The sequence below is a fragment of the Oryctolagus cuniculus genome, chromosome 11 (assembly GCF_051225735.1).
Source record: "Oryctolagus cuniculus isolate XC-2025 breed Fujian yellow rabbit chromosome 11, ASM5122573v1, whole genome shotgun sequence".
Taxonomy (NCBI): Eukaryota; Metazoa; Chordata; class Mammalia; order Lagomorpha; family Leporidae; genus Oryctolagus; species Oryctolagus cuniculus.
The window spans coordinates 26,868,336-26,881,459 of record NC_142877.1 but is presented as its reverse complement, the minus strand read 5'-3'; the positions used below and the strand labels follow the sequence as shown (position 1 = coordinate 26,881,459).

The following is a 13,124-nucleotide window of genomic DNA, read 5'->3' as shown; positions in this document are numbered from 1 at the left end:
GAGACTTGCCATGGGGATGCGTGCCTGCCTCTCTGCCTCCGAACCAGCACCCATTGAGGCTCTGACTGGCCAAGGGCAGGTCAAGTGCATCTGGGTGGAGAGGACTCTACATGACCCTCCAAGTCGGGAGGGGCCGTGTGTGTGTGTGTGTGTGTAAGCAAAGAGGGACTGTGCGCGTTCGTCCCCCTCCCCAGGACTTCTCACACCACAGCCCCCACCTGCAGGAGTCCTTAGGGCAGAGGCCATCCCATTCCATTCTCTGCCAGTCCGGAGGCAAACTTCTCCAGAGAGATGGTGTGACAGTCCCGCCATCGGCCAGGCTGTGTTGTACAGCACCGGCAGGATTGCCAGCGCCGTTTCTCAGGGAAAAGAAACTGTCACTGGAGAAGACACTTCTGAAATCCTCCTACAGTTATTGTTGGGCTTCTTAGAATTCACATTCTTGGGTCCAAACCAGACACTTTACAGCCTGCCTGGGTTCTGATGCAGAGTCAAGTTTAAGAACCAGTAAGTTTGGACCTTTTTAGAGTAGTTCTGTACAAACTCTAATTGTCATCACTTATTATTCATAATGTGAACGTCCAAGTCCCTACACCCGTGATCTTGGAGTTAGTGGGGAGAGGGGAAATAGCGTTGCTCTTTCTAATGAGTTACAGAGATGTAATGAAATGCCAGATGGAGGTGCCATTACCAGATACTGACACTAGAGGGCACCCTAGCTAACATCTGAGGACAGGGATGCAGTCGGCGAAGCCTCTCTCCATCCTGCATCCACCCTGCACCCCTCACATAGGCGAAGCCTCTCTCCATCCTGCATCCACCCTGCACCCCTCACGTGTGCGCCCGCATGCTCGAAAGTCTGGGGAAGGCCTCTGTTGGGTTATTTTGCCTTCAGAGTGTGGAGTCATCATTCTACCCGTAGTGTTGTAGCTCTAACGCGGGCTTCTTTGGGGTTTGGTTGCCTGACCTTGGGGATGACTCCACCCCTTCTGGCTCTGGGGTCTCCCAGAAAACTGCAGGGGTCAGGCTGAGTGGTCCCTAAACCCTTACCAGAGCCTTGCTTTGTCCCCATCTTGGAAGCCTTATCTCACCCTGCTTTGCTGTCACTACTGAGGGCTTCAGTCCCTCCACCAAGCTGCGAGGGCAGGAGCCACATGTGGCTCACCCAGGAAGCCCCAGCTGGCTGACACAGAAGAGGCCTGGAGCATGCGCTGGAAAGGCAGAGTGGGGCAGACTGAGGTGGGCGCCCACCCCCGCCTGTTGGGTCGACCCTGGGCATGGCATTCCACTGCCTGAGCCGCAGCGTCCTCAGCTGCTGAGTGGACAACCCCAGGCAGGTCAGGATGTGAGCCTGGGCCCACAAACTCAGTCTGTAGGAAATGTCACTTTATTTTTCTAACATTGGGCAGAATTCGTAATTTGAACTCATTCTGCCCTGTGACAGAGAACACCTCAAGCCCATGGAGAGTCTCAGTGCTCTTCGTGGGGTTGCGTCCCTGGCCAGCAGGCTCACGTGGTGGGGAGGCACACAGAAAGCACCCTGGTCTCCAGATACCACCTGGTGCTGACCGGGGAGGCTGAAAACCCGGTATCACCCATCATGCCTGTGTGAGCACCCTCAGTGAGATGGGCAATGTTTTCCTCCCTCTCGCGTGAAAGACTCCATGGTAGGCATTCCTCAGTCTCCATGGCCGCACATGTTGTCCACATATAAGGTCCCACTGCCACCTCAATCTGCCATGACTCCAGCTAACAAGTCTACAGTCCATCCTGTGGAAGGGAGAGAGAATACAGCAGGATACTCCCATTCACATCCCATTGGCCAGACTAGTGCATGTGACTACATGTTGCTGCAAAGGAGTATGGGAAATGTAGTCTTTTCTTAGAAGACGTAAAGTCCACTAAATATCAGGGCTCCACTATGGAGGATGAAGTGGAAAATGGACACGGGTACTTCCAGCCCGGTGCTCAGGGCCATGGGTCTCCACTGCTGTCAGAACCCCCTCCCACGTCTCCAGAATTTGCCGGCTTCCCTGCCCAAGGCCTCACGTTGGGGATAAAGCAGAGTCCTGGGGAGGGGAGCTGGACATCGACCCCCACCCCAGGGCCAGTGGAGGTGAACCCCGTCTTTGCTCTCACTGTGAGCTGTTTCGGATCTGCCTCAAGTCGGCAGTAGCATCCTGAGCATGTGTGTGCCCACCAGCCATCAGATCTTGCCCTTGTAATATTTACTTTAGATTTTAAGAAAGTAAGCATTAGAGATAGAAGTCTTCCCCGGTCCCTCACCCACCCTGTGGCCCCGGCGAGTCCACCATCCAGAGTCCAGTGTGTGCGATCCTTACATGGCCTTTCCTCTTAATACACACGCGTGTGTCATAAGTGTTGCAAGCTGTGATTCTGCAGGCTTATGAAATTGATGCAAATGGCTCATAGTGTACCTCTGATTCATTGTGTATCTCGCCTTTTCCGCTCAGCATGAGTCTGGGATGTATCCACAATGACAACTGTAACTCTGCCTATGTCATTTATCACGGCTGTGGCATGTGACTAAATCACAATGTATTTGTTTATCCATTTCTATCTATATCAGAGGCAGAGCGAGACAGACATACATAGACTCAGAATCAGAAAGACAAGCAGAGAGCTCCCATCTACTGGTTCACTCCCCTAATGCCCGTGGTGGTCAGGGTGGGACAGGCTGGGGTCAAAGCCAGGTCTCCCACGTGGGTGGCAGGAACCCAGTGACTTCAGCCATCAGCGCCGTCTCCCAGGGTCTGCTCTGAGGGGTAGCTGGAGTCAGGAGACAGAGCCAGGCATGAAATTCAAACCTTTCAGTATGGGACACGGACATCTTAATGAGCGTCTTAACTGTTAGACTAAGTGCCTGTCCCGTGTACTTGTCTCTCCTTTTGCGAGGTTAGCTTTATGCAGCTGTTTGTTGTTGGGTAGTGCTGCAGTAAGCAGCCCATGTACAGGAGTTTCTCTAAGCCAGTGACCCTCAAAGTGTCCCTGGACCAGCAGCATCAGCGTCCCCTGAGAGCCGGTTAGATATGCAGATTCTCGGGCCCCAGAGCCATGAGGTGGAGCCCAGGGGTGTGCACTGTGCTGAGCCCCGGGGGCTGCCGATGTGCGCTAGAGCTGGAGAACTGCTGTTCTGAGGTCAATACCAGAAGCCAGACTGCTGTTTAGAAAAGACACCCCCTCGAATTTTCTAGATTCTGCTAGGTTGTTCTCCAAAGTGTACATTCATCAGAAGTGAGTGCCTCCTCACGCCTTTCGCCCTTTGGCATGGCAGGAATCTGGGCGGGAAGTCTGGGCCCTGTTCCGTCCTCTGTCACTGCTCTCTCCACCCTGGGACCCCCTCCTCCGCCAGCACGCCTCCTCCTTGCCCTCCAGCCCCTGCCGCTGTAGCACTTTGCAAGAACAGAAGCCTTTCCCCTCGCTCCTGCTGCCGAGAATCCAGGCCACAGCCGCCCTGGCTCACCACGTCGGGGCAGGCTCCCAGGACACGTGGTAGCTGCTGCAGGCCTCCACGTGGGCCTGCCTGGAGCGGAGCCTCCTCCAAGGTCTACGACAAGAGGGGACAGGGGCTCCCAGAATCCAGGTTAAGGGAAGTGACAGCAGGGGGACAGAAAGGCCCCGGCCAGGGCTGGGCAAGCCTGCCCCGCCTCCCCCACCACCTCTGTGTGTCTGTGTGCCGTGCCCAGGGCTTGCAGAAGGGATGGGCCTCCTTGGCTCCTGTTCCAGGGGGAAAGGCCAGGAGCTCACACAATGGAGACTTCCTTTCCTAGGGCGACGGGGCCCCGGTTGGAACAGGGGAGCCACGGGCGTCACCAGCTCACTGCACTCTGACCCCATGAGGGTTGGAGCAGGAAACAGTTTCCCTTACTCAGCTGCTGTCTCTGGGAAGCTACCCTGCACTTGCCCACCACTTAGTGACTCCTGGTCGTGTCCTCTGTTGTTTTCTTTTAATATTTATTTATTTAAAAGGCAGAGTGGTAGAGAGAGGGAGAGACCGAGAGAGACAGAGCAGGAGGCGGATCTTCCATCCAGTGGTTCACTCCCCAGATGCCTGCAACAGCTGGGGCTGGGCCAGGTGGACGCCAACAGCCAGGAACTCCTTCCTGGTCTCCCACGTGAGTGGCAGGGTCACAAGCACTTTGGCCATCGTCTGCTCCTCCCCAGGCACACTAGCGGGGAGCTGGATCAGAAGCAAGGGTAATTAGGACACGAACTGGCGCTCCGATGTGGGAGACCGGCATCCCGAGTGGCAGCTTAACCCGCTTTGCCACAGCGCCCACGCCCACCCCTGGCCACTTGCTGACTCTCCCCACCTCCCACCTAGAGTGGTCTGCCCTGCTGCCGCCTCCTGCCAGGACACCTGCCAACGACCAGCCTTTCCGTGGGCAAAGGCAGCAGCAATACCACCTGGACTCAGCTCCTCCTACCAGCACTGCGGCCCCGAGAGCGCCCTCGTGTCGCCATGCCGAGACGGGGGCTCTTGGGCGCGGTCTCCCCTCCTGGCCTTGCCTGCTTGCTCCTGCTGTCCTTCCTTCCTCTGTTTGGAGAGATGTGGGAAGCCGACAGCTGTGCAGGGGCACAAGTTCACGTCCAGACTGAGCCAGAGTGCTGGCGCCATCCTGTAGGCACCCCCATCTTTGGGAGGGGTGGGGGTCCCCTGACATGGCCTCAGTTGGCTGGGACAGGTAGGGAAGGGGAAAAAGCCACAGCCCCGTTTCCTGCACCCCTGGCTGACCAGTCCTGACCCCTCGAGTCCCTCCTCCACCCCCTGGACTTGAGCAGGGACCCTGAGGTCAGGGCTGGGGAGAAGCCGGGGGCCTTGGGGAGAAGCCGGGGGCCTTGCTCAGACTCTGCGGCGTGGTCTGCCTCTTTCTCCCCAGCTCTGGGTTCTGCTTCTCAGCTCGGGGAGAGCAGGAAGTTCCTCCTCTCAGCTGAAGTCTCATGGTGATGGGAGCCCTCGACAAAGGTGACAGCGAGGGGTGGAGAGAGCCTGGAAACCCAGCAGGAGGGCCAGGGTCTCGCCCTCCCCCTACTGCAAGGGCACCCCACACATGCCCAAAAACACACACTGCTTTGGTAAAGATGAAGTTTGCCTGTGAGTGATAGAAAGCTCCAAAGAACAGTGATTCAAGTACAATAGACCTCGATGTCTGGCACGTGTCAACAGTCCACACAGCAGGCCTGCCTTCCGCAGGGACCCAGGTTCTTCTTAGTCCTATTATTCCACCATCCCAGGACATGGTTTCTGCTTCATGATAAAAAAAATGACTGCTTCTGCTCCAACCATCATATTCACGTTCCACCCAAAAGAAAAGATGGGAGGTCGGGTGGCCATGTGACACCACAGTGTCCCCTGCATCCTGTGTCAGTGCTTGGGTCCAAGTCCCTGCTGTGCTCTAGATTCCAGCTTCCTGCTAATGTCCACCCTGGGAGGCAGCAGGTGATGGCTCGAGTAGTTGGGTCCCTGCCACTCATGTGAGATCTGGATTGAGCTCGTGGTTCCAGCTTTGACATGACCCAGCCCCTGTTATTGCAAGAAGTGAACAGTGAATCAGTGAATGAGAGCTTGCTCTCTCCCGCCCCGCCCTGCCCTCTCCTTCATATATATATATATATATAGAGAGAGAGAGAGAGAGAGAGAGAGAAAGAGGATATATATATATATATGTATTCATATATATATGAGGATGACAAAGGGCATACTCCTAGCCTTTAAGGAAACTTCTAGAAGTTGGACATGCTGCTTTGCATCCATTGGTCAGATTTCAGTCACATGACTACCTAGGTGCAAGGGAAGCTGGGAAATGTAGTCTTTCTTGGGTGGTCATGTGCCCAGTTACTATCCCCACGAGACAGTGCAGCTGCTCACACACATGTTGACCGTTTCTCTCTCCCTTCCCTGCACCCTGCTCTGGCTGGCAGTGGACACTGGCCTCGGGGGCAACTGCACGGGCTGCATCGCCTGCTCCGAGGTGAACGGCTGCTCCAGCTGCCAGCACAGGCTCTTCCTGTTCATCAGCCGGGAGGGAATGCGCCAGTACGGCAAGTGCCTGCACGACTGCCCGCCCGGCTTCTTCGGCGTCCGCGGCCAGGACTTGAACCAGTGCAGAAGTACGTGGCTCCCCCTTGTCCCGTGCTGGCCTGGACTCCCGGGCTCGGCCGGCCCACAGCCCACCCTCTCCCCCAGCGCAGCCAGAAAGGAAGCGGGTGTGTGCCTGAGCCAGGACTCTCATATCCACTTGGTCCCAGGGTGGCCGCGCAGCCCTGGGCCAGGAACCTGCACCTTGGCCACAGTCTACTGTGCAGCCGGGACCATGTTACTCACCTTCTCTGGGCTTGGGCCAGATGGGAAAGGAGTCCCAACTCCACCTCTATTTTCACTGTCACCTGGGACGAATCATGCTGTCTCTGAGCCCTGGTGGAAAAGGAGCAGGAAGTCCTCACTCCCAGCCCAAATTTGCTATGTGACTTCAGGCAGGTCACTTGCTCTCTCTGAGCCTCAACTCCTATCCAAAAGGGAGTTCTCTGCATATGCAGCCCAGTTTGGTGTTGACGGAGGCCTGAACCCAATGCTACAGAGCCGGGGACTGCTCAGAGCTCAGCCCCACCCCCCTGCCACCTCAGTACCCCCTCCCTGGCAGGTGCCTCAGCTGGGCTGTTACTGGCTCTGTTACAGAATGTCGAAACACGTGCGAGAGATGCTTTAGCCGAGACTTCTGCATCCGGTGCAAAAAGAATTTTTACCTGCACAAGGGGAAGTGCCTGTCCACCTGCCCGCCTGGCACCCTGACCCAGCAGAGCTCACGGGAGTGCAAGGGTGAGTGGGGGCCTCCTCGCCCTCCTGGCGAGAGGTGGGAGACCTGGAAGAACTCTTGGTAGAACGTCACGGGGGGATGGGCGGCCCAGGCCCCGCACACCAGGTACAGCAGGCGCCTGCACAGAGCAGCCTTCAGTGTGCCGCAGCCAGCACAGTCCCAGAATGGTGATCCCTGTCACCAACGATGCTGGCGTCATTGTCATGGCCAAGGGAGGCAGCAGGGCGCACAGAGCCCTGGCCGGGAGTGAGGCACTCCCAGGACCCAGTCCCCGCTCTAGAACTCACCCACGTGTGACCCTCAGCGAGTCACTCACCCTCTCTGTGCCTCAGTTTCTCCAAGTGCGCACAAGGTTACGGGGCAGGCGTTTGGCCGGGTGCTTAAGCTGCCACTTGGGATGCGCTTCTCCCTACTCGAGTGCCTGAGCTTGAGACCGGCTCTCCCAGTCCCAGCTTCCTGCTAATGTCACCCTGGGAGGCAGCAGGGGACGGCTCGAGTACTCAGTCCCTGTCACCCACGCGGGGGACCTGCATGGAGTTCCAGGCTCCTGGTTTCAGCCTGGCCCAGACTTGGCTGTTGCAGGTGTTTGGGGAGTGACCCGGCGGAAGGAAGTCCTCTCTGTATCTCTGTGTCTCTGTCTCTTCCTCTCTCTCAAATTAAAAAATAATAATAATAAATCAGAAACAAGTTACAATAGAACACAAGACTCCCTTATCTCATGGGGAGACGTTATTATGAGGATTAAATGAATTGCTGCAATTTGAAGTGCTTAACTCAGCCCCTGGCGCTGTAGATGCTCGGACGCGGCCACTGGCACTCTGTCTGCTCGGCGCTTCCAGCTGCCCCTGTCTGAGGTCCTCCTCCACAGTCTGGCCCTGGCTGCTCCTTGGCCTGCTCACCTGAGCCACGGTCTCGGCCATGTTCCCTCTGGGCACCCAGACACAGGCACCCGGCTGACTCGCTGTCTCCAGCCCCGCACGCCGCCGCTGCCGCCGCCACCCCAGCCCCAACCCCAGCCCTAGCCCTGTGCTTCCTCGCTTCCTCGCAGCTTCCTGAGGAGGCCAGAGGAGCAGGCATCCCTGTCCTTTGTATGCAACGGGGTCCGTTCCTCCATTCAGCCACAAGCACTTGCGAGAGCGGCTGCCCTGCGGTGCGGGGCAGTGAACAAAGTCCCTATCTCTCGCTGACGGACAGCGCAGTGGGAGGCGGAGGAGACAGAGAGTAGATCTGTAGTGCATCCTCCGACCACAGGGCCAAAATGAAGCCGCACTCCCCCCCCCTCCCCCCGCACCCACCCCCACCCACCCACCCCCGGTCACTAGAAGTGCAGCCGCCACCTCCTGCCCCTCTCCCTGGCTCGCGTTTCAGCCTCTGCAGCCCAGGCCTCCCTGCAGCCAGGGGGATCATTTCCAGGTGACAGTGGGCTCTGCTTTCTCTGTTGTTCAGGGCCCTTCTGTGGCCGCTGTGGCTCCCGTTGCCCACTCAGGCAGAGCCCGCCCAGGTCCTGGCCCCCACCTGCCGGTCCCTCCACCCCACTATTCGTGTCTTCCTGTGTGAGTTCAGGCTCCAGCCTGCTCAGCTCTGAGAGTCCTGGGAACTCTGCTGGAGTTATTTTATGTCTTCCACCTGGAGCACCTCCTGCGCCTCCTTGAGCCTGGCTAACGCCCCTCGCTCGCCCCTCCCCCCACTTCAAGGTTCACTTCAGGAGTCCCCTCCTCCAGGAAGCCTTCCCGGTCACCCCGGCTGCGGCCTGTGCCTTCTCTGGGCTCCCACGACTGCCTGTGCTTGCCCCAATACCGCATGGAGCACTCTGCCCACCCCCTTCAGCCTAACACCTCCAGGGGATACCCCTGGAGCAGGCCTGGCACACAGTAGGTGCTCAGCCTTGACCTGCAGATGAGTGCACCCAGACCCCCCCACGGCCTGGAGACTTCCATCCTGGGCCTCTGCATCTTGAACTTGCTGTGTACACTGTGCGAGCCCCTTCCTGTGTTCCCTTAGCAAATCTCTCAGCGGCTGCAGGCCTCAGTGTCCTGATCTGCGACAGGGGGGTGTTCACAGCTACCTCTATTCCACTATTAAAGGGTCAAATATGAAAAAAAAAAAGGTATATACACATGGTCTTGTTAAAGTTCATGGAAATGCATTATTATGAAAAAACTATGCATGTATTTCTTTTTTTTTTTTTTTTTTTGCACCAAAATAAACGCATCCTTTCATTCCATTCTCCATGAACATTTTGAAGTTGTAGGTTCTAAAATGACCCGATGCTGGGGCTAGCATGTGGTGCCACCTCTGTGGTTTGGGTCCTGGCTGCTCTGTTTCCATCCAGCTCCCTGCTGCTGCACCTGGGAAGGCAGCAGAAACTGGCCTAAGTCCTTGGGGCCCTGACACCCATGTGGGAGACCGGGGTGGAGGTCCCAGCTCCTGGCTTCAACCTGGCCCAAACCCATCTGGCCATTTGGGGAGTGAACCAGCAGATGGAAGATTCTCTCTCTCTCTCTCTCTCTCTCTCTCTCTCTCACACACACACACACACACAGGCTTCAAATAAATCTTTTTAAAAAATTTTAAAAAACGATTCCATAAGGAATTTTTATTTTACCTTTATTTTTAATTTTATTTAGTTGTTTGAGAAGCAGAGAGACAATTAGAGAGATCTACCATCCACTGGTTCCCTCCCCAAATGCCCACAACAGCCAGGACTGGCTCAGGCCAAAGCCAGGTACCTGGGACTCAATCCGGGTCTCTCCCATGGATGGCGGGAACCCAGTTACCGGAGCTGTCAGTGCTGCCTCCCAGGGTCTGTGTTAGCAGGAAGCCAGGGCCGGGGGCTGGGTACCGAAGCCTGGCGCTGCCGTATGTTACGCAGGCGTCCTGACTGCGGCCCACATGCCCCAGCCTGCTAGGAACTTCTCTGAGCAGGGCTCCTTTCTCCTTACAGCTGCACTGGATGGTTTCTGCCTTGATCAAGGTGCACAGTCAGGTTCAAAACCTTGTCCAGTGCTGAAGGCTTCCCCGCCGACCTTCCAGCCTTATCCACACCTCTCTCCCGAACCTTCACGTCCCATCCCAGCCCCCGCCTCCCGAACACTGTCAGCCAGGCCTTTCACACCTGCAGAGCGTGTGCTTGCCCCTGTGGCTGGCACGCCACCTCCTCCAGGAAGCCATCGCTCTGGCTTCTGGCTCATAGTGGTCACTTTGCTTTCGTGTAGCTCGCGCACAGCGTTGGAGGGGTCTCCTCACTGCTCCTGGTGATAGACTGAGTCCCTGGCAGGTGGAGCTGGTGTCACGGGGGGACTGAACTCCTCACGCCTGGCCCTGGGAGCTGAAGGGCCCGTACCACCAGCTGACCCCGTCTGTCTGTCTCTCCCTTCACCCCGCAGAGGAGTGTGAACATGGGTCGTGGGGCAGCTGGAGCCGCTGCACACACAAGGGGAAGACCTGCGGCTCAGCCTGGGGCCTGAAGTCGCGGGTACGAGAGGCCGGCCGGGATGGGCGGGCGGCACCCAGCTGCAAGGTGCTGTCCGAATGGAAGAAATGTTCCATGCAGACGTCCTGTCCCCCAGGTGAGTGCCAGGCAGGCATCGGGGCCACAGCAAGCAGGGCCCGTGGGTGGCTCTCGGGGGCCTCAGGACTCGGCCCCAGATACGGCACCTGTAAAGTCCCCCATGAGCCACAGCCTGGTGTCATGCCGAGGAGGGTTGTCCTGGCTGGAGCCAGCCCCAGACACACAGACAAGCCTGAGTTCTCGGCTTCCAGTGGAGCAGCCCCCTTCCTGTGACCCCGTACCGCTTACTGCTCTGAGATGAAACCCATGGGCACCATCGCTGCCCTGCACACACAGGGCACCAGGGAGGTGATGTCATGGCGAAGGCGGTGGCCATGGTCAGCAGCACAGTACATGGCCATGTGGCCAACCCGAGATGCCACTTCCAAATGGTGGCCAGTAATGAGTGCAGCCAAACCGATCTCCTGATGGATGCCACAGGGATGACCGCGAGTAGCTGGAGGACAGAAGTGGTCACCAGCACTTGGCCTTCCAAGCTGAGACGGGTGCAGCTCTGAGCAAGCTCCCTGAGGGCAGTGCAGGCCCGAAGAATCTTGGGCAAACTGGGGCCAGCCCCTGGGCACTGACAACCAAGACCACCACTCAGATTTCCCATGTGCCCCTGGGGCTATTAGAAACCTCTGACTTCTTTCGGAGAGAGGCCCCAGGGTATGGTGGGCGGGGAGGTGGATGGGCGGGCGGGAGGGTGGCTGGGTGTCTGGGTGGGTGAACGGATGAGTGCATGGGCAGTTACCAGGCAGGCGTAGGGTGGGGATAGGGACATGAAGCCACCCACCCCCATAGCCCGCCTTCCAAGCAGCCAAGGGCCTCTCAGGCTGCACCCGGCCCAGGCCCTGGCCCAAGATGCTGTCCTCGCCCAAGGGCTGCCCGGCCAGTTGCTGAGCATAGAGTGAGGACCTGGCTTCAGTGCCCACTTAAGGCTTGGCGTGGACGTGGGGAACCCCCAAGGTGGCAGCCTGGCCTAAGGGATGAGCCTGAGTCTGCATAGCTGGGGGAGGAGCGGAGCTGACTCCCAGGACACAGGCACCGCGGACCCTGCGGAGGCGGGCTCAGACCTCCGCGTGCCCACTGCGGCCCGCACAGCGGCTGGCTGAGGCTCTGTGGGCGGGCGTGGGATGCTGTGGAGGACCAAATGGGGGCCTCGCTGCGTACATGCCCTGTAATGTGGAAATGTGGGGCTGTCGTGCTCCCAGCCTTCTTACCGGTAAATAATGGTGACAGAGGACAGCTGGGAGGAGCTCCAAGGTTCGGGGCCAAGCACAGCCAGTCCTGCGACGGGGAGGTGGGGGCGAGGCATGAGCCACAGGAGGGGCTGAGGTGAGGTTGGCCAGGCCGGGAGAGGCCCCAGGCGGCAGAGGAGTTTGGGCACGGGGACCACCAGGGCTTGTCTGCTTCCGCGCAGGGCGTGCTGGGACTCTGCACCCCTCCCAGCCACGCGATTCCAGTCACTGGCCCCATCCCTCGGTTCCAGCTTTGCCGCCTGGACAAGAAAGCACAGGAGTGCCCTCCAGAAACCCCAGTTCAGGCTGTGCCCCTGGGCAGGTGGCTCCCCTGGAAGGGCCTCAGTCAGCCGCTCAGAGAAATGGGACTGATCAGGTGTTGGGTTGGGCATTCAGTGCAGGGGCGGGTGTTTGGCCCACACTGGGGTGCTGAGGTTCCATTCCCAGCTCTGGCTTCTGACCCCAACTTCCTGCTAGTGCACACCCTGGGAGGCAGTGCTAATGGCCCAAGTAATTGGTTTCCTGCCACTCACGTGGGAGATCTGGGTCGAATTCTGGCTTTGGCTTTGGCCCAGCCCTGGCCATTGCAGGCAATTGGGGATGAAACAGAGCATGGGATGTCTGTCACATGTGCTCTCTCGCTCTCTTTCTGCCTCTGAAATAAATAAATACTTTATTGAAAAACAATTCACCCCAGCTCCACTGGGGGTGATGATGGGTGGGGAGACACATGGTTGAGGTCCAGGCAGGGCCAAGGGTCAGAGTTAGCCATGGGTTCGAAGCCCAGCCCCCTCCCCAACAGGGCAGTGATGAGGCCAGAGCTCCTCTGTGCCTGTCCAGTGGGGGCCGCAGGGCTGCGCCCACTGCTTAGCCTCATGAGGACCCCTGCACATCGTGGGTCCCGGGAGATTATACAGCCTGGAGACGCCGCCTCTGTGATGTTGGCATGATGAAAAAATCGTCTAAGGAGGTGGTTGTGTGGGTAGGCACCGCCTGCCTGCACCGAAGCTCTGGGGTGCTGGCGCAGGGTGGGCAGGCAGCAGCGGCAAAGCCGGCGCAGGGGCCCCGGGAGCAGGTGCCCAGCCCAGGGGAACCCTAAGAAGTGAAGAGAAAGGCTCAGCTTGGAGCAGCTGACCCTGCAGCCACCCTCGGCCAGCACGGCTGTCCTGCCGGCCTCAGAGGACACAGTCTGCTCTCTCCTTGCAGGGAGAATTCACCGCCCGAAGAATGGCCGCAAAAGGATGCGCCTGCGCCTGGCCCGGAAGTGAGGGCCGGACTAGAAGTCGGGCCGCCGGCCAGAGCCGACAGAGCGGCCAACAGAGGCCCCGAAGCCGCCATGACCGAGCGCTCCACCACCTCCTCTCCCGCCCACCCGTCCCGTCCTGTCTACCCTGTCCATCTTCCTCCTGTGTTCCCCGTATTTCTTCCATCTCTGTTTTCCACTCCCCCCTCCTCTGCCCCTCGCTTTTCCTTCCATCCTGTTCTTCACTGTGTTCT

General features: G+C 58.3%; 1 protein-coding gene across 1 annotated transcript in view; it reads left to right on the top strand.

Moving 5' to 3' along the window:
• Positions 1-12,895, top strand: part of RSPO4 (R-spondin 4) — a 33,458-nt gene extending 20,563 nt beyond the window's left edge. Inside the window, exons 2-5 of the mRNA XM_051845158.3 lie at positions 5,944-6,132; positions 6,698-6,838; positions 10,223-10,405; positions 12,834-12,895. Of these exons, the coding sequence (XP_051701118.3) occupies positions 5,944-6,132; positions 6,698-6,838; positions 10,223-10,405; positions 12,834-12,895 (575 nt within the window). The remainder of the gene's footprint in view (positions 1-5,943; positions 6,133-6,697; positions 6,839-10,222; positions 10,406-12,833) is intronic.
• Positions 12,896-13,124: the final 229 nt, after the last annotated feature.